The 26762-nt window shown below is 29.0% G+C and overlaps 1 protein-coding gene across 1 annotated transcript in view; it reads left to right on the top strand.

Moving 5' to 3' along the window:
• LOC145247313 (uncharacterized) overlaps positions 1-26762 on the top strand; it is a 558870-nt gene that overhangs the window by 323475 nt on the left and 208633 nt on the right. The window contains exons 213-243 of the mRNA XM_080108949.1: positions 778-867; positions 1211-1645; positions 2036-2098; positions 2475-2909; positions 3527-3568; positions 4664-4714; positions 5710-5799; positions 6143-6577; positions 6969-7031; positions 7408-7842; positions 8460-8501; positions 9597-9647; positions 10643-10732; positions 11076-11510; positions 11901-11963; positions 12340-12774; positions 13392-13433; positions 14529-14579; positions 15575-15664; positions 16008-16442; positions 16833-16895; positions 17272-17706; positions 18324-18365; positions 19461-19511; positions 20507-20596; positions 20940-21374; positions 21677-21739; positions 22116-22550; positions 22934-22996; positions 23373-23807; positions 24200-24241. Coding sequence (XP_079965075.1) covers positions 778-867; positions 1211-1645; positions 2036-2098; positions 2475-2909; positions 3527-3568; positions 4664-4714; positions 5710-5799; positions 6143-6577; positions 6969-7031; positions 7408-7842; positions 8460-8501; positions 9597-9647; positions 10643-10732; positions 11076-11510; positions 11901-11963; positions 12340-12774; positions 13392-13433; positions 14529-14579; positions 15575-15664; positions 16008-16442; positions 16833-16895; positions 17272-17706; positions 18324-18365; positions 19461-19511; positions 20507-20596; positions 20940-21374; positions 21677-21739; positions 22116-22550; positions 22934-22996; positions 23373-23807; positions 24200-24241 — 6027 coding nt within the window. The remainder of the gene's footprint in view (positions 1-777; positions 868-1210; positions 1646-2035; positions 2099-2474; positions 2910-3526; positions 3569-4663; positions 4715-5709; positions 5800-6142; positions 6578-6968; positions 7032-7407; positions 7843-8459; positions 8502-9596; positions 9648-10642; positions 10733-11075; positions 11511-11900; positions 11964-12339; positions 12775-13391; positions 13434-14528; positions 14580-15574; positions 15665-16007; positions 16443-16832; positions 16896-17271; positions 17707-18323; positions 18366-19460; positions 19512-20506; positions 20597-20939; positions 21375-21676; positions 21740-22115; positions 22551-22933; positions 22997-23372; positions 23808-24199; positions 24242-26762) is intronic.

The following is a 26762-nucleotide window of genomic DNA, read 5'->3' as shown; positions in this document are numbered from 1 at the left end:
ACAACTAAATACACTTAACACTATATAAAGATATTCAACATGAGTGAAAGTGGTGTTAGGAATTTGAATGGACTACAGACACAATCAGCAATAATTACTTTCTAAATATAATAGATTATCTATCATCTTACATAAGTAATATTCACAATACAATAACACTATGAAATATTCAATTTCTAATATCAGTAATATCCACTAAACTGTACAGTACTCACTGTTTACAATCTGCTTCATATTAATCATAATAGCCTCTACACTTATATACGAGGACTTATTTGCGTTACACACTACTACTACTATGCTTTTTAGTTCAATAAAAACGAGGAAAATTTCAAGCTTGTTGGCTTATAATGTGTGCTTTATATCAAATTGCTAGTTGAATATGGTTTCATTTGTGCTGGTGTTTGCATTAAATACTAATCCCTATTTATATCTTTAATTCTTAACCGTACAGCGAATGGATACCATCATACTTAATTCGCTGCACCTTACAAAAAGAAGAGTCCATACAAAATTTCGCCCTCACCAGACTAGTGGTTTCCAAGAAAAAGGTTAAATGGAAAGACAGACAAAAAAAGAGAAATATAGATTTCATAGCCCTTTTCTTACATAAGTAATATCAATTATACAATATTCACTGTACATTATCTAATATACAATACGTACTTGACGATTGTCGCTTGCTGATTTGTACTTATTTACTATATGATCTGCATTAAATCTTTTAAACAAATTTAACATGTAACAAAATTTTCTTAATTTTCTTCCTTCTTACAGTGACACCTAAAATCACCACAACATCAGGACGTACATCAACAACATCAGGACGTACTTCAACAACATCAGGGCGTACTTCAACAACATCAAGTGAGAAATTAAATTATTCATAATTAACACAATTAGACAATATGTGCAACTGAAAAAAGGACGACCGTTACATCAAACAAAATTTCTGAATATAACAACAAATATAAAAAGAATGATCTGAATATTCCAAATAATACAAAATATCAATTTTCATGTAAAAAAGTCTTACACTCAATATGTTTTCTTCTTTCTCTTGTTTCATTAATATTTTACCAACATTGAAAACATATTTTTAAGTGTCTGTTAGCGATATATGACCATGGATTTATTTCGTAATTTTTATTTTCACATACAACTATTAAATGAACATTTTCTTATTGTTTTGGTTTTGTTCCAATTCCAGTTCGATGTGAATCTACTAAAGGTATGGATGATAAAAGCCTCATTCCTGATGCTTTCATTAGTGGAACACCAGACACACCAAACTCTCCTGTAAGTGATGTGAGACCTGAAGGCCCTGGATGGATTGTACCAGCACCAACTGACCCCAACAATCCGAAACCCAGCATTACAGTTAAACTGACCGATGACTCTGAAGGGGTGGAACTGATCAAGGTTGATGTTAGCGGTAATGCAAAGAAAATCACAATTCTTGTACAACGTCCAGGATCTGAAAATTTTGAACCACTTCCTGGTGCCAATAAAATCACTGGGCCATTCATCTCAACTACATTTGACAAAGTGACTGCAATCAAGGTGATTTTGGAAGAAAAAGAAGATGATCAGAATCCAAACTACAAAGTAAACTTGGATGTTGAAGCATGTTTCCATTTGCCAAGTAAGGACATTTCATAATATTTTGCCATAATTTTTATGCATATTTTACATACTACGTGTATAAATATTATCCCTGTCATTGGTAAACCTGTTGTAAAACGACTAAGTATCTTTAATTTCCTGACCATTTGGCATATAATAAACAGAAAATCGTTTAGATAAAAAAAAAAGAATGTTGTTAGGATATTAGATGCTTATCTTTATATATACTAATAAATGTTAATTCTTTCTGTTTTAATAATCAAATTTTAATTTTATAATGTTGTTTATTTTATAGAAACAATGAAAATATGAATTTCCTTGTATTTTGCTTAGAATGACTTATCTATCAATCATAAAATTTTAAATATTTCTATTTCAAATATTGCTATTTTAATGTTTTTATTTTCAGCATCTCAAACAACAAAAACAACAGCTTCAACAACTAAAATGACTACTGCTACTACTACACAAAGTAAGTGGATTTATATTTTGGATATTGTATAAATTATTTTACAAAATACATATTTCATGACTTATTAATTACTTCCATATCAAATTTGTCGACTTAAACTTTGAAATTTATTGTATATAATTATTGCTTATATCGAATAAGTGTTAATATGTTCCTTACATTGAAAACTGCTAAGAATTAGAGTTTTGTTCTTCTTTGATTCATACTATGTAAACTAAATTTCTAAATTGAAAAGTGGCTTTCATCATTACATTTTTAAATAATATAATTAAAATGATTTTATCTTTACAAATGTATATTTAATTCTGTACTACGAGTAAAACGTTTAAATTATATAAACTACAAATTTGTGAAATTGATTTACTTTTGTTTGCAGTTCGATGTGAGTCTTCTAAGGGTATGAATGATAAAAGCCTCATCCCTGATGAGTACATTAGTGGAACACCAGACACACCAAACTCTCCTGTAAGTGATGTCAGACCTGAAGGACCTGGATGGATTGTACCAGCACCAACTGACCCCAACAATCCGAAACCCAGCATTACAGTTAAACTGACCGATGACTCTGAAGGGGTGGAACTGATCAAGGTTGATGTTAGCGGTAATGCAAAGAAAATCACAATTCTTGTACAACGTCCAGGATCTGAAAATTTCGAACCACTTCCTGGTGCCAATAAAATCACTGGGCCATTCATCTCAACTACATTTGACAAAGTGACTGCAATCAAGGTGATTTTGGAAGAAAAAGAAGATGATCAGAATCCAAACTACAAAGTAAACTTGGATGTTGAAGCATGTTTCCATTTGCCAAGTAAGGACATTTCATATTCCTCAAGGATAATGTTTTATCTCTATTTTAACAATTCATATCATGGGCACTTTATTTATTGGACTATCAATGTACCTTTATTTCTATATCAACTATTTTTGTGAAAAGAAAATAGCTATTATTATTACTTATAGTTGTACTATTTACTCCAACTTGCCCTGCAAAATCCTAACAAGTAGAAAATGGTTTCTAAATATATTTTGATAACTTCCTAAAGTGAAATACTTATATTGTACATCGAATATATCGGTTATAATATGCCTACAATAATCGTTTCATCTATAGATACATTCAATTCTCAGCAGAATTATTTTCAGTTAACTTTATGTTATACGGATCAACTCATCTTATTTGTTAATCAAACTCATCCTTGTCCAAATTCCAATCGATCAAGTTATCTCTGAATGCTGACATTATATATCATTTTAATCTGATTAATGTATAACAGAAATTACCAAAATTACTTACAAATTCTATAGATGCATGAATATTATCAGATAAAAGATGTAGTTTTTTGTATTAGAATGACTAATAACTAATAAAACTTTGAACAAATTTTACAACAATATTGCTATTGAATGTATATATTTCTTTTTCAGCATCTCCAATAACAACATCTACAACGAAAACTACCACAGCGGGTAAATATATTTATATTTTTGTGGACATTTAAAGAAAGTCCTAACACACAACGTTTCAGGATTTATTTTTTGAGCAATTTTAAGAAAATAGATTTAATCAAACATTACTTTATTTTTAAATCATTATTTTGTTTTAAATTTTTATTTGAAGATCATTTCATGCACAAAATTTTTTTAAATACAAATATCTTTTTACTTTTTAAATGGGAGTTCACTCTATTCATGTTAAAAATATCTTCACTTTTAGGCTATTCCTTATGATTTTTCTTCCTTTTAAGAAAACAGAAATTTGACATAAATTCGGGTCTCTTTAAATGTTTTTTTTTGTTTATACTCAACTGAAAATCAACCAAGAAAAGATAGTATCAACTGAATATCCGTTCATAATTTGTGATAGAAATTTAAATTTGTTTTGTTTCAATAAATCTAATTTATAAGCTGGTTGAGGCATAAAATTTCCCATTATCATCATATAGTTTGTAGAAGGGTCGATAACAGTGTAATTTTATTATAGGCTATTCCTAATTTCTCCTTCTTTTACACTTGAGAATGAAGCAGTTACCTTGCTTATATTCGCTCAGAGGGTTATACCGATCTAAAATTATTCTGCATTAGTGGATCTGCCATTGATTGTAAACTTTAATAATCCAGTACTTCCTGTTTTCTAACCTCGGCTTGCCCTACATCACCGATAACCTCTGTAAGAAAATGGATCATACACCCATGTAGTTTTTTAATTTCAATATGCTAATATATTCCATGTCTCTAGTTTCAAAAAAAGGATTTACAAGATGATAATCATTGAGTGTAACCAAAAGCAACAAGTATACCATGAAATTTGGAATAAATGTTTTTAGTTTACTATTTCAATTAAACTCAAATGAACCATAATAAGTAAATGAAACATACCAAATGTCTACGAAAATCAACTATATGGGAACACATATTTCCAATTGTTTTATTTATTTCTCATGCACTAGAGTAAAATTTTAATTTATTATTCAACAATAATTTCTCTTTATTTTATTAACTCATTCAACATTGGCATATAATATTTACAAACTATTCTAATACAATAATGTATTTACCTTACAGGACCTGGACCAACAACTGGATCCACTTCAACAGGAACGCCAACAATAACAGGTAAAATAACCGTATTCTAATTAACATATATAGCTTTACAAACATTCAGTAATTGAGGAAAAGATACATTTTTCTACAAGTTGCAAACTTACATCATTCTTTGAGATATATATATTATTACAATCATATTGCCTTAATAAATATCTTGCTATAGTTATCTTTCTTTTTTTTCCCGGATATATATACATATTGTTTCATGGCATAGTTTGCCTCATACAACAACTAAATACACTTAACACTATATAAAGATATTCAACATGAGTGAAAGTGGTGTTAGGAATTTGAATGGACTACAGACACAATCAGCAATAATTACTTTCTAAATATAATAGATTATCTATCATCTTACATAAGTAATATTCACAATACAATAACACTATGAAATATTCAATTTCTAATATCAGTAATATCCACTAAACTGTACAGTACTCACTGTTTACAATCTGCTTCATATTAATCATAATAGCCTCTACACTTATATACAAGGACTTATTTGCGTTACACACTACTACTACTATGCTTTTTAGTTCAATAAGAACGAGGAAAATTTCAAGCTTGTTGGCTTATAATGTGTGCTTTATATCAAATTGCTAGTTGAATATGGTTTCATTTGTGCTGGTGTTTGCATTAAATACTAATCCCTATTTATATCTTTAATTCTTAACCGTACAGCGAATGGATACCATCATACTTAATTCGCTGCACCTTACAAAAAGAAGAGTCCATACAAAATTTCGCCCTCACCAGACTAGTGGTTTCCAAGAAAAAGGTTAAATGGAAAGACAGACAAAAAAAGAGAAATATAGATTTCATAGCCCTTTTCTTACATAAGTAATATCAATTATACAATATTCACTGTACATTATCTAATATACAATACGTACTTTACGATTGTTGCTTGCTGATTTGTACTTATTTACTATATGATCTGCATTAAATCTTTTAAACAAATTTAACATGTAACAAAATTTTCTTAATTTTCTTCCTTCTTACAGTGACACCTAAAATCACCACAACATCAGGACGTACATCAACAACATCAGGACGTACTTCAACAACATCAGGACGTACTTCAACAACATCAAGTGAGAAATTAAATTATTCATAATTAACACAATTAGACAATATGTGCAACTGAAAAAAGGACGACCGTTACATCAAACAAAATTTCTGAATATAACAACAAATATAAAAAGAATGATCTGAATATTCCAAATAATACAAAATATCAATTTTCATGTAAAAAAGTCTTACACTCAATATGTTTTCTTCTTTCTCTTGTTTCATTAATATTTTACCAACATTGAAAACATATTTTTAAGTGTCTGTTAGCGATATATGACCATGGATTTATTTCGTAATTTTTATTTTCACATACAACTATTAAATGAACATTTTCTTATTGTTTTGGTTTTGTTCCAATTCCAGTTCGATGTGAATCTACTAAAGGTATGGATGATAAAAGCCTCATTCCTGATGCTTTCATTAGTGGAACACCAGACACACCAAACTCTCCTGTAAGTGATGTGAGACCTGAAGGCCCTGGATGGATTGTACCAGCACCAACTGACCCCAACAATCCGAAACCCAGCATTACAGTTAAACTGACCGATGACTCTGAAGGGGTGGAACTGATCAAGGTTGATGTTAGCGGTAATGCAAAGAAAATCACAATTCTTGTACAACGTCCAGGATCTGAAAATTTCGAACCACTTCCTGGTGCCAATAAAATCACTGGGCCATTCATCTCAACTACATTTGACAAAGTGACTGCAATCAAGGTGATTTTGGAAGAAAAAGAAGATGATCAGAATCCAAACTACAAAGTAAACTTGGATGTTGAAGCATGTTTCCATTTGCCAAGTAAGGACATTTCATAATATTTTGCCATAATTTTTATGCATATTTTACATACTAAGTGTATAAATATTATCCCTGTCATTGGTAAACCTGTTGTAAAACGACTAAGTATCTTTAATTTCCTGACCATTTGGCATATAATAAACAGAAAATGGTTTAGATAAAAAAAAAAAGAATGTTGTTAGGATATTAGATGCTTATCTTTATATATACTAATAAATGTTAATTCTTTCTGTTTTAATAATCAAATTTTAATTTTATAATGTTGTTTATTTTATAGAAACAATGAAAATATGAATTTCCTTGTATTTTGCTTAGAATGACTTATCTATCAATCATAAAATTTTAAATATTTCTATTTCAAATATTGCTATTTTAATGTTTTTATTTTCAGCATCTCAAGCAACAAAAACAACAGCTTCAACAACTAAAATGACTACTGCTACTACTACACAAAGTAAGTGGATTTATATTTTGGATATTGTATAAATTATTTTACAAAATACATATTTCATGACTTATTAATTACTTCCATACCAAATTTGTCGACTTAAACTTTGAAATCTATTGTATATAATTATTGCTTATATCGAATAAGTGTTAATATGTTCCTTACATTGAAAACTGCTAAGAATTAGAGTTTTGTTCTTCTTTGATTCATACTATGTAAACTAAATTTCTAAATTGAAAAGTGGCTTTCATCATTACATTTTTAAATAATATAATTAAAATGATTTTATCTTTACAAATGTATATTTAATTCTGTACTACGAGTAAAACGTTTAAATTATATAAACTACAAATTTGTGAAATTGATTTACTTTTGTTTGCAGTTCGATGTGAGTCTTCTAAGGGTATGAATGATAAAAGCCTCATCCCTGATGAGTACATTAGTGGAACACCAGACACACCAAACTCTCCTGTAAGTGATGTCAGACCTGAAGGACCTGGATGGATTGTACCAGCACCAACTGACCCCAACAATCCGAAACCCAGCATTACAGTTAAACTGACCGATGACTCTGAAGGGGTGGAACTGATCAAGGTTGATGTTAGCGGTAATGCAAAGAAAATCACAATTCTTGTACAACGTCCAGGATCTGAAAATTTCGAACCACTTCCTGGTGCCAATAAAATCACTGGGCCATTCATCTCAACTACATTTGACAAAGTGACTGCAATCAAGGTGATTTTGGAAGAAAAAGAAGATGATCAGAATCCAAACTACAAAGTAAACTTGGATGTTGAAGCATGTTTCCATTTGCCAAGTAAGGACATTTCATATTCCTCAAGGATAATGTTTTATCTCTATTTTAACAATTCATATCATGGGCACTTTATTTATTGGACTATCAATGTACCTTTATTTCTATATCAACTATTTTTGTGAAAAGAAAATAGCTATTATTATTACTTATAGTTGTACTATTTACTCCAACTTGCCCTGCAAAATCCTAACAAGTAGAAAATGGTTTCTAAATATATTTTGATAACTTCCTAAAGTGAAATACTTATATTGTACATCGAATATATCGGTTATAATATGCCTACAATAATCGTTTCATCTATAGATACATTCAATTCTCAGCAGAATTATTTTCAGTTAACTTTATGTTATACGGATCAACTCATCTTATTTGTTAATCAAACTCATCCTTGTCCAAATTCCAATCGATCAAGTTATCTCTGAATGCTGACATTATATATCATTTTAATCTGATTAATGTATAACAGAAATTACCAAAATTACTTACAAATTCTATAGATGCATGAATATTATCAGATAAAAGATGTAGTTTTTTGTATTAGAATGACTAATAACTAATAAAACTTTGAACAAATTTTACAACAATATTGCTATTGAATGTATATATTTCTTTTTCAGCATCTCCAATAACAACATCTACAACGAAAACTACCACAGCGGGTAAATATATTTATATTTTTGTGGACATTTAAAGAAAGTCCTAACACACAACGTTTCAGGATTTATTTTTTGAGCAATTTTAAGAAAATAGATTTAATCAAACATTACTTTATTTTTAAATCATTATTTTGTTTTAAATTTTTATTTGAAGATCATTTCATGCACAAAATTTTTTTAAATACAAATATCTTTTTACTTTTTAAATGGGAGTTCACTCTATTCATGTTAAAAATATCTTCACTTTTAGGCTATTCCTTATGATTTTTCTTCCTTTTAAGAAAACAGAAATTTGACATAAATTCGGGTCTCTTTAAATGTTTTTTTTTGTTTATACTCAACTGAAAATCAACCAAGAAAAGATAGTATCAACTGAATATCCGTTCATAATTTGTGATAGAAATTTAAATTTGTTTTGTTTCAATAAATCTAATTTATAAGCTGGTTGAGGCATAAAATTTCCCATTATCATCATATAGTTTGTAGAAGGGTCGATAACAGTGTAATTTTATTATAGGCTATTCCTAATTTCTCCTTCTTTTACACTTGAGAATGAAGCAGTTACCTTGCTTATATTCGCTCAGAGGGTTATACCGATCTAAAATTATTCTGCATTAGTGGATCTGCCATTGATTGTAAACTTTAATAATCCAGTACTTCCTGTTTTCTAACCTCGGCTTGCCCTACATCACCGATAACCTCTGTAAGAAAATGGATCATACACCCATGTAGTTTTTTAATTTCAATATGCTAATATATTCCATGTCTCTAGTTTCAAAAAAAGGATTTACAAGATGATAATCATTGAGTGTAACCAAAAGCAACAAGTATACCATGAAATTTGGAATAAATGTTTTTAGTTTACTATTTCAATTAAACTCAAATGAACCATAATAAGTAAATGAAACATACCAAATGTCTACGAAAATCAACTATATGGGAACACATATTTCCAATTGTTTTATTTATTTCTCATGCACTAGAGTAAAATTTTAATTTATTATTCAACAATAATTTCTCTTTATTTTATTAACTCATTCAACATTGGCATATAATATTTACAAACTATTCTAATACAATAATGTATTTACCTTACAGGACCTGGACCAACAACTGGATCCACTTCAACAGGAACGCCAACAATAACAGGTAAAATAACCGTATTCTAATTAACATATATAGCTTTACAAACATTCAGTAATTGAGGAAAAGATACATTTTTCTACAAGTTGCAAACTTACATCATTCTTTGAGATATATATATTATTACAATCATATTGCCTTAATAAATATCTTGCTATAGTTATCTTTCTTTTTTTTCCCGGATATATATACATATTGTTTCATGGCATAGTTTGCCTCATACAACAACTAAATACACTTAACACTATATAAAGATATTCAACATGAGTGAAAGTGGTGTTAGGAATTTGAATGGACTACAGACACAATCAGCAATAATTACTTTCTAAATATAATAGATTATCTATCATCTTACATAAGTAATATTCACAATACAATAACACTATGAAATATTCAATTTCTAATATCAGTAATATCCACTAAACTGTACAGTACTCACTGTTTACAATCTGCTTCATATTAATCATAATAGCCTCTACACTTATATACGAGGACTTATTTGCGTTACACACTACTACTACTATGCTTTTTAGTTCAATAAAAACGAGGAAAATTTCAAGCTTGTTGGCTTATAATGTGTGCTTTATATCAAATTGCTAGTTGAATATGGTTTCATTTGTGCTGGTGTTTGCATTAAATACTAATCCCTATTTATATCTTTAATTCTTAACCGTACAGCGAATGGATACCATCATACTTAATTCGCTGCACCTTACAAAAAGAAGAGTCCATACAAAATTTCGCCCTCACCAGACTAGTGGTTTCCAAGAAAAAGGTTAAATGGAAAGACAGACAAAAAAAGAGAAATATAGATTTCATAGCCCTTTTCTTACATAAGTAATATCAATTATACAATATTCACTGTACATTATCTAATATACAATACGTACTTGACGATTGTCGCTTGCTGATTTGTACTTATTTACTATATGATCTGCATTAAATCTTTTAAACAAATTTAACATGTAACAAAATTTTCTTAATTTTCTTCCTTCTTACAGTGACACCTAAAATCACCACAACATCAGGACGTACATCAACAACATCAGGACGTACTTCAACAACATCAGGACGTACTTCAACAACATCAAGTGAGAAATTAAATTATTCATAATTAACACAATTAGACAATATGTGCAACTGAAAAAAGGACGACCGTTACATCAAACAAAATTTCTGAATATAACAACAAATATAAAAAGAATGATCTGAATATTCCAAATAATACAAAATATCAATTTTCATGTAAAAAAGTCTTACACTCAATATGTTTTCTTCTTTCTCTTGTTTCATTAATATTTTACCAACATTGAAAACATATTTTTAAGTGTCTGTTAGCGATATATGACCATGGATTTATTTCGTAATTTTTATTTTCACATACAACTATTAAATGAACATTTTCTTATTGTTTTGGTTTTGTTCCAATTCCAGTTCGATGTGAATCTACTAAAGGTATGGATGATAAAAGCCTCATTCCTGATGCTTTCATTAGTGGAACACCAGACACACCAAACTCTCCTGTAAGTGATGTGAGACCTGAAGGCCCTGGATGGATTGTACCAGCACCAACTGACCCCAACAATCCGAAACCCAGCATTACAGTTAAACTGACCGATGACTCTGAAGGGGTGGAACTGATCAAGGTTGATGTTAGCGGTAATGCAAAGAAAATCACAATTCTTGTACAACGTCCAGGATCTGAAAATTTTGAACCACTTCCTGGTGCCAATAAAATCACTGGGCCATTCATCTCAACTACATTTGACAAAGTGACTGCAATCAAGGTGATTTTGGAAGAAAAAGAAGATGATCAGAATCCAAACTACAAAGTAAACTTGGATGTTGAAGCATGTTTCCATTTGCCAAGTAAGGACATTTCATAATATTTTGCCATAATTTTTATGCATATTTTACATACTACGTGTATAAATATTATCCCTGTCATTGGTAAACCTGTTGTAAAACGACTAAGTATCTTTAATTTCCTGACCATTTGGCATATAATAAACAGAAAATCGTTTAGATAAAAAAAAAAGAATGTTGTTAGGATATTAGATGCTTATCTTTATATATACTAATAAATGTTAATTCTTTCTGTTTTAATAATCAAATTTTAATTTTATAATGTTGTTTATTTTATAGAAACAATGAAAATATGAATTTCCTTGTATTTTGCTTAGAATGACTTATCTATCAATCATAAAATTTTAAATATTTCTATTTCAAATATTGCTATTTTAATGTTTTTATTTTCAGCATCTCAAACAACAAAAACAACAGCTTCAACAACTAAAATGACTACTGCTACTACTACACAAAGTAAGTGGATTTATATTTTGGATATTGTATAAATTATTTTACAAAATACATATTTCATGACTTATTAATTACTTCCATATCAAATTTGTCGACTTAAACTTTGAAATTTATTGTATATAATTATTGCTTATATCGAATAAGTGTTAATATGTTCCTTACATTGAAAACTGCTAAGAATTAGAGTTTTGTTCTTCTTTGATTCATACTATGTAAACTAAATTTCTAAATTGAAAAGTGGCTTTCATCATTACATTTTTAAATAATATAATTAAAATGATTTTATCTTTACAAATGTATATTTAATTCTGTACTACGAGTAAAACGTTTAAATTATATAAACTACAAATTTGTGAAATTGATTTACTTTTGTTTGCAGTTCGATGTGAGTCTTCTAAGGGTATGAATGATAAAAGCCTCATCCCTGATGAGTACATTAGTGGAACACCAGACACACCAAACTCTCCTGTAAGTGATGTCAGACCTGAAGGACCTGGATGGATTGTACCAGCACCAACTGACCCCAACAATCCGAAACCCAGCATTACAGTTAAACTGACCGATGACTCTGAAGGGGTGGAACTGATCAAGGTTGATGTTAGCGGTAATGCAAAGAAAATCACAATTCTTGTACAACGTCCAGGATCTGAAAATTTCGAACCACTTCCTGGTGCCAATAAAATCACTGGGCCATTCATCTCAACTACATTTGACAAAGTGACTGCAATCAAGGTGATTTTGGAAGAAAAAGAAGATGATCAGAATCCAAACTACAAAGTAAACTTGGATGTTGAAGCATGTTTCCATTTGCCAAGTAAGGACATTTCATATTCCTCAAGGATAATGTTTTATCTCTATTTTAACAATTCATATCATGGGCACTTTATTTATTGGACTATCAATGTACCTTTATTTCTATATCAACTATTTTTGTGAAAAGAAAATAGCTATTATTATTACTTATAGTTGTACTATTTACTCCAACTTGCCCTGCAAAATCCTAACAAGTAGAAAATGGTTTCTAAATATATTTTGATAACTTCCTAAAGTGAAATACTTATATTGTACATCGAATATATCGGTTATAATATGCCTACAATAATCGTTTCATCTATAGATACATTCAATTCTCAGCAGAATTACTTTCAGTTAACTTTATGTTATACGGATCAACTCATCTTATTTGTTAATCAAACTCATCCTTGTCTAAATTCCAATCGATCAAGTTATCTCTGAATGCTGACATTATATATCATTTTAATCTGATTAATGTATAACAGAAATTACCAAAATTACTTACAAATTCTATAGATGCATGAATATTATCAGATAAAAGATGTAGTTTTTTGTATTAGAATGACTAATAACTAATAAAACTTTGAACAAATTTTACAACAATATTGCTATTGAATGTATATATTTCTTTTTCAGCATCTCCAATAACAACATCTACAACGAAAACTACCACAGCGGGTAAATATATTTATATTTTTGTGGACATTTAAAGAAAGTCCTAACACACAACGTTTCAGGATTTATTTTTTGAGCAATTTTAAGAAAATAGATTTAATCAAACATTACTTTATTTTTAAATCATTATTTTGTTTTAAATTTTTATTTGAAGATCATTTCATGCACAAAATTTTTTTAAATACAAATATCTTTTTACTTTTTAAATGGGAGTTCACTCTATTCATGTTAAAAATATCTTCACTTTTAGGCTATTCCTTATGATTTTTCTTCCTTTTAAGAAAACAGAAATTTGACATAAATTCGGGTCTCTTTAAATGTTTTTTTTTGTTTATACTCAACTGAAAATCAACCAAGAAAAGATAGTATCAACTGAATATCCGTTCATAATTTGTGATAGAAATTTAAATTTGTTTTGTTTCAATAAATCTAATTTATAAGCTGGTTGAGGCATAAAATTTCCCATTATCATCATATAGTTTGTAGAAGGGTCGATAACAGTGTAATTTTAGTATAGGCTATTCCTAATTTCTCCTTCTTTTACACTTGAGAATGAAGCAGTTACCTTGCTTATATTCGCTCAGAGGGTTATACCGATCTAAAATTATTCTGCATTAGTGGATCTGCCATTGATTGTAAACTTTAATAATCCAGTACTTCCTGTTTTCTAACCTCGGCTTGCCCTACATCACCGATAACCTCTGTAAGAAAATGGATCATACACCCATGTAGTTTTTTAATTTCAATATGCTAATATATTCCATGTCTCTAGTTTCAAAAAAAGGATTTACAAGATGATAATCATTGAGTGTAACCAAAAGCAACAAGTATACCATGAAATTTGGAATAAATGTTTTTAGTTTACTATTTCAATTAAACTCAAATGAACCATAATAAGTAAATGAAACATACCAAATGTCTACGAAAATCAACTATATGGGAACACATATTTCCAATTGTTTTATTTATTTCTCATGCACTAGAGTAAAATTTTAATTTATTATTCAACAATAATTTCTCTTTATTTTATTAACTCATTCAACATTGGCATATAATATTTACAAACTATTCTAATACAATAATGTATTTACCTTACAGGACCTGGACCAACAACTGGATCCACTTCAACAGGAACGCCAACAATAACAGGTAAAATAACCGTATTCTAATTAACATATATAGCTTTACAAACATTCAGTAATTGAGGAAAAGATACATTTTTCTACAAGTTGCAAACTTACATCATTCTTTGAGATATATATATTATTACAATCATATTGCCTTAATAAATATCTTGCTATAGTTATCTTTCTTTTTTTTCCCGGATATATATACATATTGTTTCATGGCATAGTTTGCCTCATACAACAACTAAATACACTTAACACTATATAAAGATATTCAACATGAGTGAAAGTGGTGTTAGGAATTTGAATGGACTACAGACACAATCAGCAATAATTACTTTCTAAATATAATAGATTATCTATCATCTTACATAAGTAATATTCACAATACAATAACACTATGAAATATTCAATTTCTAATATCAGTAATATCCACTAAACTGTACAGTACTCACTGTTTACAATCTGCTTCATATTAATCATAATAGCCTCTACACTTATATACGAGGACTTATTTGCGTTACACACTACTACTACTATGCTTTTTAGTTCAATAAAAACGAGGAAAATTTCAAGCTTGTTGGCTTATAATGTGTGCTTTATATCAAATTGCTAGTTGAATATGGTTTCATTTGTGCTGGTGTTTGCATTAAATACTAATCCCTATTTATATCTTTAATTCTTAACCGTACAGCGAATGGATACCATCATACTTAATTCGCTGCACCTTACAAAAAGAAGAGTCCATACAAAATTTCGCCCTCACCAGACTAGTGGTTTCCAAGAAAAAGGTTAAATGGAAAGACAGACAAAAAAAGAGAAATATAGATTTCATAGCCCTTTTCTTACATAAGTAATATCAATTATACAATATTCACTGTACATTATCTAATATACAATACGTACTTGACGATTGTCGCTTGCTGATTTGTACTTATTTACTATATGATCTGCATTAAATCTTTTAAACAAATTTAACATGTAACAAAATTTTCTTAATTTTCTTCCTTCTTACAGTGACACCTAAAATCACCACAACATCAGGACGTACATCAACAACATCAGGACGTACTTCAACAACATCAGGACGTACTTCAACAACATCAAGTGAGAAATTAAATTATTCATAATTAACACAATTAGACAATATGTGCAACTGAAAAAAGGACGACCGTTACATCAAACAAAATTTCTGAATATAACAACAAATATAAAAAGAATGATCTGAATATTCCAAATAATACAAAATATCAATTTTCATGTAAAAAAGTCTTACACTCAATATGTTTTCTTCTTTCTCTTGTTTCATTAATATTTTACCAACATTGAAAACATATTTTTAAGTGTCTGTTAGCGATATATGACCATGGATTTATTTCGTAATTTTTATTTTCACATACAACTATTAAATGAACATTTTCTTATTGTTTTGGTTTTGTTCCAATTCCAGTTCGATGTGAATCTACTAAAGGTATGGATGATAAAAGCCTCATTCCTGATGCTTTCATTAGTGGAACACCAGACACACCAAACTCTCCTGTAAGTGATGTGAGACCTGAAGGCCCTGGATGGATTGTACCAGCACCAACTGACCCCAACAATCCGAAACCCAGCATTACAGTTAAACTGACCGATGACTCTGAAGGGGTGGAACTGATCAAGGTTGATGTTAGCGGTAATGCAAAGAAAATCACAATTCTTGTACAACGTCCAGGATCTGAAAATTTTGAACCACTTCCTGGTGCCAATAAAATCACTGGGCCATTCATCTCAACTACATTTGACAAAGTGACTGCAATCAAGGTGATTTTGGAAGAAAAAGAAGATGATCAGAATCCAAACTACAAAGTAAACTTGGATGTTGAAGCATGTTTCCATTTGCCAAGTAAGGACATTTCATAATATTTTGCCATAATTTTTATGCATATTTTACATACTACGTGTATAAATATTATCCCTGTCATTGGTAAACCTGTTGTAAAACGACTAAGTATCTTTAATTTCCTGACCATTTGGCATATAATAAACAGAAAATCGTTTAGATAAAAAAAAAAGAATGTTGTTAGGATATTAGATGCTTATCTTTATATATACTAATAAATGTTAATTCTTTCTGTTTTAATAATCAAATTTTAATTTTATAATGTTGTTTATTTTATAGAAACAATGAAAATATGAATTTCCTTGTATTTTGCTTAGAATGACTTATCTATCAATCATAAAATTTTAAATATTTCTATTTCAAATATTGCTATTTTAATGTTTTTATTTTCAGCATCTCAAACAACAAAAACAACAGCTTCAACAACTAAAATGACTACTGCTACTACTACACAAAGTAAGTGGATTTATATTTTGGATATTGTATAAATTATTTTACAAAATACATATTTCATGACTTATTAATTACTTCCATATCAAATTTGTCGACTTAAACTTTGAAATTTATTGTATATAATTATTGCTTATATCGAATAAGTGTTAATATGTTCCTTACATTGAAAACTGCTAAGAATTAGAGTTTTGTTCTTCTTTGATTCATACTATGTAAACTAAATTTCTAAATTGAAAAGTGGCTTTCATCATTACATTTTTAAATAATATAATTAAAATGATTTTATCTTTACAAATGTATATTTAATTCTGTACTACGAGTAAAACGTTTAAATTATATAAACTACAAATTTGTGAAATTGATTTACTTTTGTTTGCAGTTCGATGTGAGTCTTCTAAGGGTATGAATGATAAAAGCCTCATCCCTGATGAGTACATTAGTGGAACACCAGACACACCAAACTCTCCTGTAAGTGATGTCAGACCTGAAGGACCTGGATGGATTGTACCAGCACCAACTGACCCCAACAATCCGAAACCCAGCATTACAGTTAAACTGACCGATGACTCTGAAGGGGTGGAACTGATCAAGGTTGATGTTAGCGGTAATGCAAAGAAAATCACAATTCTTGTACAACGTCCAGGATCTGAAAATTTCGAACCACTTCCTGGTGCCAATAAAATCACTGGGCCATTCATCTCAACTACATTTGACAAAGTGACTGCAATCAAGGTGATTTTGGAAGAAAAAGAAGATGATCAGAATCCAAACTACAAAGTAAACTTGGATGTTGAAGCATGTTTCCATTTGCCAAGTAAGGACATTTCATATTCCTCAAGGATAATGTTTTATCTCTATTTTAACAATTCATATCATGGGCACTTTATTTATTGGACTATCAATGTACCTTTATTTCTATATCAACTATTTTTGTGAAAAGAAAATAGCTATTATTATTACTTATAGTTGTACTATTTACTCCAACTTGCCCTGCAAAATCCTAACAAGTAGAAAATGGTTTCTAAATATATTTTGATAACTTCCTAAAGTGAAATACTTATATTGTACATCGAATATATCGGTTATAATATGCCTACAATAATCGTTTCATCTATAGATACATTCAATTCTCAGCAGAATTATTTTCAGTTAACTTTATGTTATACGGATCAACTCATCTTATTTGTTAATCAAACTCATCCTTGTCTAAATTCCAATCGATCAAGTTATCTCTGAATGCTGACATTATATATCATTTTAATCTGATTAATGTATAACAGAAATTACCAAAATTACTTACAAATTCTATAGATGCATGAATATTATCAGATAAAAGATGTAGTTTTTTGTATTAGAATGACTAATAACTAATAAAACTTTGAACAAATTTTACAACAATATTGCTATTGAATGTATATATTTCTTTTTCAGCATCTCCAATAACAACATCTACAACGAAAACTACCACAGCGGGTAAATATATTTATATTTTTGTGGACATTTAAAGAAAGTCCTAACACACAACGTTTCAGGATTTATTTTTTGAGCAATTTTAAGAAAATAGATTTAATCAAACATTACTTTATTTTTAAATCATTATTTTGTTTTAAATTTTTATTTGAAGATCATTTCATGCACAAAATTTTTTTAAATACAAATATCTTTTTACTTTTTAAATGGGAGTTCACTCTATTCATGTTAAAAATATCTTCACTTTTAGGCTATTCCTTATGATTTTTCTTCCTTTTAAGAAAACAGAAATTTGACATAAATTCGGGTCTCTTTAAATGTTTTTTTTTGTTTATACTCAACTGAAAATCAACCAAGAAAAGATAGTATCAACTGAATATCCGTTCATAATTTGTGATAGAAATTTAAATTTGTTTTGTTTCAATAAATCTAATTTATAAGCTGGTTGAGGCATAAAATTTCCCATTATCATCATATAGTTTGTAGAAGGGTCGATAACAGTGTAATTTTATTATAGGCTATTCCTAATTTCTCCTTCTTTTACACTTGAGAATGAAGCAGTTACCTTGCTTATATTCGCTCAGAGGGTTATACCGATCTAAAATTATTCTGCATTAGTGGATCTGCCATTGATTGTAAACTTTAATAATCCAGTACTTCCTGTTTTCTAACCTCGGCTTGCCCTACATCACCGATAACCTCTGTAAGAAAATGGATCATACACCCATGTAGTTTTTTAATTTCAATATGCTAATATATTCCATGTCTCTAGTTTCAAAAAAAGGATTTACAAGATGATAATCATTGAGTGTAACCAAAAGCAACAAGTATACCATGAAATTTGGAATAAATGTTTTTAGTTTACTATTTCAATTAAACTCAAATGAACCATAATAAGTAAATGAAACATACCAAATGTCTACGAAAATCAACTATATGGGAACACATATTTCCAATTGTTTTATTTATTTCTCATGCACTAGAGTAAAATTTTAATTTATTATTCAACAATAATTTCTCTTTATTTTATTAACTCATTCAACATTGGCATATAATATTTACAAACTATTCTAATACAATAATGTATTTACCTTACAGGACCTGGACCAACAACTGGATCCACTTCAACAGGAACGCCAACAATAACAGGTAAAATAACCGTATTCTAATTAACATATATAGCTTTACAAACATTCAGTAATTGAGGAAAAGATACATTTTTCTACAAGTTGCAAACTTACATCATTCTTTGAGATATATATATTATTACAATCATATTGCCTTAATAAATATCTTGCTATAGTTATCTTTCTTTTTTTTCCCGGATATATATACATATTGTTTCATGGCATAGTTTGCCTCATACAACAACTAAATACACTTAACACTATATAAAGATATTCAACATGAGTGAAAGTGGTGTTAGGAATTTGAATGGACTACAGACACAATCAGCAATAATTACTTTCTAAATATAATAGATTATCTATCATCTTACATAAGTAATATTCACAATACAATAACACTATGAAATATTCAATTTCTAATATCAGTAATATCCACTAAAGTGTACAGTACTCACTGTTTACAATCTGCTTCATATTAATCATAATAGCCTCTACACTTATATACAAGGACTTATTTGCGTTACACACTACTACTACTATGCTTTTTAGTTCAATAAGAACGAGGAAAATTTCAAGCTTGTTGGCTTATAATGTGTGCTTTATATCAAATTGCTAGTTGAATATGGTTTCATTTGTGCTGGTGTTTGCATTAAATACTAATCCCTATTTATATCTTTAATTCTTAACCGTACAGCGAATGGATACCATCATACTTAATTCGCTGCACCTTACAAAAAGAAGAGTCCATACAAAATTTCGCCCTCACCAGACTAGTGGTTTCCAAGAAAAAGGTTAAATGGAAAGACAGACAAAAAAAGAGAAATATAGATTTCATAGCCCTTTTCTTACATAAGTAATATCAATTATACAATATTCACTGTACATTATCTAATATACAATACGTACTTTACGATTGTTGCTTGCTGATTTGTACTTATTTACTATATGATCTGCATTAAATCTTTTAAACAAATTTAACATGTAACAAAATTTTCTTAATTTTCTTCCTTCTTACAGTGACACCTAAAATCACCACAACATCAGGACGTACATCAACAACATCAGGACATACTTCAACAACATCAGGACGTACTTCAACAACATCAAGTGAGAAATTAAATTATTCATAATTAACACAATTAGACAATATGTGCAACTGAAAAAAGGACGACCGTTACATCAAACAAAATTTCTGAATATAACAACAAATATAAAAAGAATGATCTGAATATTCCAAATAATACAAAATATCAATTTTCATGTAAAAAAGTCTTACACTCAATATGTTTTCTTCTTTCTCTTGTTTCATTAATATTTTACCAACATTGAAAACATATTTTTAAGTGTCTGTTAGCGATATATGACCATGGATTTATTTCGTAATTTTTATTTTCACATACAACTATTAAATGAACATTTTCTTATTGTTTTGGTTTTGTTCCAATTCCAGTTCGATGTGAATCTACTAAAGGTATGGATGATAAAAGCCTCATTCCTGATGCTTTCATTAGTGGAACACCAGACACACCAAAATCTCCTGTAAGTGATGTGAGACCTGAAGGCCCTGGATGGATTGTACCAGCACCAACTGACCCCAACAATCCGAAACCCAGCATTACAGTTAAACTGACCGATGACTCTGAAGGGGTGGAACTGATCAAGGTTGATGTTAGCGGTAATGCAAAGAAAATCACAATTCTTGTACAACGTCCAGGATCTGAAAATTTCGAACCACTTCCTGGTGCCAATAAAATCACTGGGCCATTCATCTCAACTACATTTGACAAAGTGACTGCAATCAAGGTGATTTTGGAAGAAAAAGAAGATGATCAGAATCCAAACTACAAAGTAAACTTGGATGTTGAAGCATGTTTCCATTTGCCAAGTAAGGACATTTCATAATATTTTGCTCTAATTTACTGACCATTTGGCATATAATAAACAAAAGATAGTTTAGATAAAAAAAGAATGTTGTTAGGATATTAGATGCTTATCTTTATATATACTAATAAATGTTAATTCTTTCTGTTTTAATAATCAAATTTTAATTTTGTAATGTTGTTTATTTTATAGAAACAATGAAAATATGAATTTCCTTGTATTTTGCTTAGAATGACTTATCTATCAATCATAAAATTTTAAATATTTCTATTTCAAATATTGCTATTTTAATGTTTTTATTTTCAGCATCTCAAACAACAAAAACAACAGCTTCAACAACTAAAATGACTACTGCTACTACTACACAAAGTAAGTGGATTTATATTTTGGATATTGTATAAATTATTTTACAAAATACATATTTCATGACTTTTTAATTACTTCCATATCAAATTTGTCGACTTAAACTTTGAAATCTATTGTATATAATTATTGCTTATATCGAATAAGTGTTAATATGTTCCTTACATTGAAAACTGCTAAGAATTAGAGTTTTGTTCTTCTTTGATTCATACTATGTAAACTAAATTTCTAAATTGAAAAGTGGCTTTCATCATTACATTTTTAAATAATATAATTAAAATGATTTTATCTTTACAAATGTATATTTAATTCTGTACTACGAGTAAAACGTTTAAATTATATAAACTACAAATTTGTGAAATTGATTTACTTTTGTTTGCAGTTCGATGTGAGTCTTCTAAGGGTATGAATGATAAAAGCCTCATCCCTGATGAGTACATTAGTGGAACACCAGACACACCAAAATCTCCTGTAAGTGATGTGAGACCTGAAGGCCCTGGATGGATTGTACCAGCACCAACTGACCCCAACAATCCGAAACCCAGCATTACAGTTAAACTGACCGATGACTCTGAAGGGGTGGAACTGATCAAGTTTGATGTTAGCGGTAATGCAAAGAAAATCACAATTCTTGTACAACGTCCAGGATCTGAAAATTTCGAACCACTTCCTGGTGCCAATAAAATCACTGGGCCATTCATCTCAACTACATTTGACAAAGTGACTGCAATCAAGGTGATTTTGGAAGAAAAAGAAGATGATCAGAATCCAAACTACAAAGTATGGCTGGATGTTGAAGCATGTTTCCATTTGCCAAGTAAGGACATTTCATAATATTTTGCCATAATTTTTATGTATATTTTACATACTGTATGTATAAATATTTTCCCTGTCATTGGTAAACCTGTTGTAAAACAACTAAATATCTCTAATTTACTGACCATTTGGCATATAATAAACAAAAGATAGTTTAGATAAAAAATGAATGTTGTTAGGATATTAGATGCTTATCTTTATATATACTAATAAATGTTAATTCTTTCTGTTTAAATAATCAAATTTTAATTTTATAATTTTTTTTTATAGAAACAATGAAAATATGAATTTCCTTGTATTTTGCTTAGAATGACTTATCTATCAATCATAAAATTTTAAATATTTCTATTTCAAATATTGCTATTTTAATGTTTTTATTTTCAGCATCTCAAACAACAAAAACAACAGCTTCAACAACTAAAATTACTACTGCTACTACTACACAAAGTAAGTGGATTTATATTTTGGATATTGTATAAATTATTTTACAAAATACATATTTCATGACTTATTAATTACTTCCATATCAAATTTGTCGACTTAAACTTTGAAATTTATTGTATATAATTATTGCTTATATCGAATAAGTGTTAATATGTTCCTTACATTGAAAACTGCTAAGAATTAGAGTTTTGTTCTTCTTTGATTCATACTATGTAAACTAAATTTCTAAATTGAAAAGTGGCTTTCATCATTACATTTTTAAATAATATAATTAAAATGATTTTATCTTTACAAATGTATATTTAATTCAGTACTACGAGTAAAACGTTTAAATTATATAAACTAAAAATTTGTGAAATTGATTTACTTTTGTTTGCAGTTCGATGTGAGTCTTCTAAGGGTATGAATGATAAAAGCCTCATCCCTGATGAGTACATTAGTGGAACACCAGACACACCAAAATCTCCTGTAAGTGATGTGAGACCTGAAGGCCCTGGGTGGATTGTACCAGCACCAACTGAATCCACTGACCCGAAACCAAGCATCACAGTAAAACTAACCGATGACCCTGAAGGAGTAGAGCTGATCAAGGTTGATGTGAGCGGTAATGCAAAGAAAATCACAATTCTTGTACAACGTCCAGGATCTGAAAATTTCGAACCACTTCCTGGTGCCAATAAAATCACTGGGCCATTCATCTCAACTACATTTGACAAAGTGACTGCAATCAAGGTGATTTTGGAAGAAAAAGAAGATGATCAGAATCCAAACTACAAAGTAAACTTGGATGTTGAAGCATGTTTCCATTTGCCAAGTAAGGACATTTCATATTCCTCAAGGATAATGTTTTATCTCTATTTTAACAATTCATATCATGGGCACTTTATTAATTGAACTATTAATGTAGCTTTTTTTTCTATATCAACTATTTTTGTGAAAAGAAAATAGCTATTATTATTACTTATAGTTGTACTATTTACTCCAACTTGCCCTGCAAAATCCTAACAAGTAGAAAATGGTTTCTAAATATATTTTGATAACTTCCTAAAGTGAAATACTTATATTGTACATCGAATATATTTATAGATGCATGAATATTATCAGATAAAAGATGTAGTTTTTTGTATTAGAATGACTAATAACTAATAAAACTTTGAACAAATTTTACAACAATATTGCTATTGAATGTATATATTTCTTTTTCAGCATCTCCAATAACAACATCTACAACGAAAACTACCACAGCAGGTAAATATATTTATGTTTTTGTGGACATTTAAAGAAAGTCCTAACACACAACGTTTCAGGATTTATTTTTTGAGCAATTTTAAGAAAATAGATTTAATCAAACATTACTTTATTTTTAAATCATTATTTTGTTTTAAATTTTTATTTGAAGATCATTTCATGCACAAAATTTTTATAAATACAAATATCTTTTTACTTTTTAAATGGGGGTTCACTCTATTCATGTTAAAAATATCTTCACTTTTAGGCTATTCCTTATGATTTTTCTTCCTTTTAAGAAAACAGAAATTTGACAAAAATTCGGGTCTCTTTAAATGTTTTGTTTGTTTATACTCAACTGAAAATCAACCAAGAAAAGATAGTATCAACTGAATATCCGTTCATAATTTGTGATAGAAATTTAAATTTGTTTTGTTTCAATAAATCTAATTCAAAAGCTGGTTGAGACATAAAATTTCCCATTATCATCATATAGTTTGTAGAAGGGTCGATAACAGTGTAATTTTAGTATGGGCTGTTCCTAATTTCTCCTTCTTTTACACTTGAGAATGAAGCAGTTACCTTGCTTATATTCCCTCCGAGTGTTATACCGATCTAAAATTATTCTGCATTAGTGGATCTGCCATTGATTGTAAACTTTAATAATCCAGTACTTTCTGTTTTCTAACCTCAGCTTGCCCTACATCACCGATAACCTCTGTAAGAAAATGGATCATACACCCATGTAGTTTTTTAATTTCAATATGCTAATATATTCCATGTCTCTAGTTTCAAAAAAAAGGATTTACAAGATGATAATCATTCAGTGTAACCAAAAGCAACAAGTATACCATGAAATTTGGAATAAATGTTTTTAGTTTACTATTTCAATTAAACTTAAATGAACCATAATAAGTAAATGAAACATAACAAATGTCTACGAAAATCAACTATATGGGAACACATATTTCCAATTGTTTTATTTATTTCTCATGCACTAGAGTAAAATTTTAATTTATTATTCAACAATAATTTCTCTTTATTTTATTAACTCATTCAACATTGGCATATAATAATTAATTTATTTAAACTCAAATGAACCATATTAAGTAAATGAAACATAACAAATGTCTAAAAAAATGAACTGTACACTCTCCACCAGATATCTCGGCAGAAGGGAGACAAAGAGGAGAAACTATTCGCCGGATATTGAGCATTGGAAAGAAAACTCTCCTCCCCCCCCTAAAAAAAAAATAATTACAAATAAATCTTAATAACTTTTGTTTGAATAAAATGGCCACGAATGACCGTTCGATCGCAAAAAAAATAAATAAATAAATTAACCAAGTAGGCATACCCCTTGCAAAAGTGAAGATATACCAAAAATTAATTCCAAAAATAATTAAATTAAATTTTTTTCGTCGTTGTAATGCTCCCCTCAATGTTATTTATCATATTTTGGGGTTCGTTTTGTTTTTTGAGATTGTTAAGTGAAAGTACAGAATATTCTCAGGAAAATTAAACTGATCGTTATTTTATGTTTCAAATGTAATTCCCGCTCCACCAAAAAAAATGTATTTGTCATGATTCGTCCCCCCCCCCCTCGATCGCCAAACTTGAAAAAATGCTAGAGGTGACACATCTCGTTGGTTGCTTTGTGGGCAAAAAGTGGGTGCTAATTTTACGTCAAATTAATATGGAAAATGATCCTCTACTCTAAAATGTTAATTTTTTTTTTGTTTTGTTTAATTCCTATTTAAACTTATTTTATTAGTCAAAAAAAGTAGATCTTTATTTTTTTAGTTGGGTCACATTGTAAAAATTTACCGATATTTGTAAAGAATAATACTAACAAACAAATGAAATCTTTTCTTCAGTTTTTCATAAGGGTTTTTTTTTTAATATTTACAAAAACAATAAAAGCCAAACATTTTTCTATCTACTCGGAATTATTTGGCCAAGCTAGAAATTTATTGATATTGCCAAATTATTTTATTTGGTGATAGTTTTTTTTTATGTTCCAAAGGGGCAAATAACTCTAAAAAAAGAAAGAGTTTTTTTTAAATCGATGTTGGAATAATGATTACAAATAAATTTAATTAAATATGTTATCAATATAATTATTGTTTAAAATTTATTTAATAACAATTTTAAATAAAACACTTATAACAATTTTCTCGCTAGAAACATTAACTAAGATATCGCTATTTAATAAAATCGATTTTTCTTAATGTACTATACAAATGAGTTTATCTCTTTATTGCATCTAGTTTGCAAGAATGATACTATATATAGAAATAAATGAGAGAGTAAACTAACGTAAGGAATCTTTTGTATATATTAATCAAATTGTGAACAAACAAACAGACAGGAATACGAATTCATAGATATATATATATATATGTAAATATAGATATAGATATATTTGTAAACATTTTTATAAACTGCTAGCCCACACCGTTTCATGATTTATGTGCGCAAGTTCTAAGCAAATCTATTATAATTAAATATTAGTTTATTTTTAAATTATTATTTTATTAAA

This window comes from Euprymna scolopes, chromosome 25, assembly GCF_053919585.1.
Source record: "Euprymna scolopes isolate OS-2025 chromosome 25, ASM5391958v1, whole genome shotgun sequence".
Taxonomy (NCBI): domain Eukaryota; kingdom Metazoa; phylum Mollusca; class Cephalopoda; order Sepiida; family Sepiolidae; genus Euprymna; species Euprymna scolopes.
Note: the sequence above shows the minus strand (reverse complement) of the source record. Positions and strands in the feature narration are given on the sequence as shown.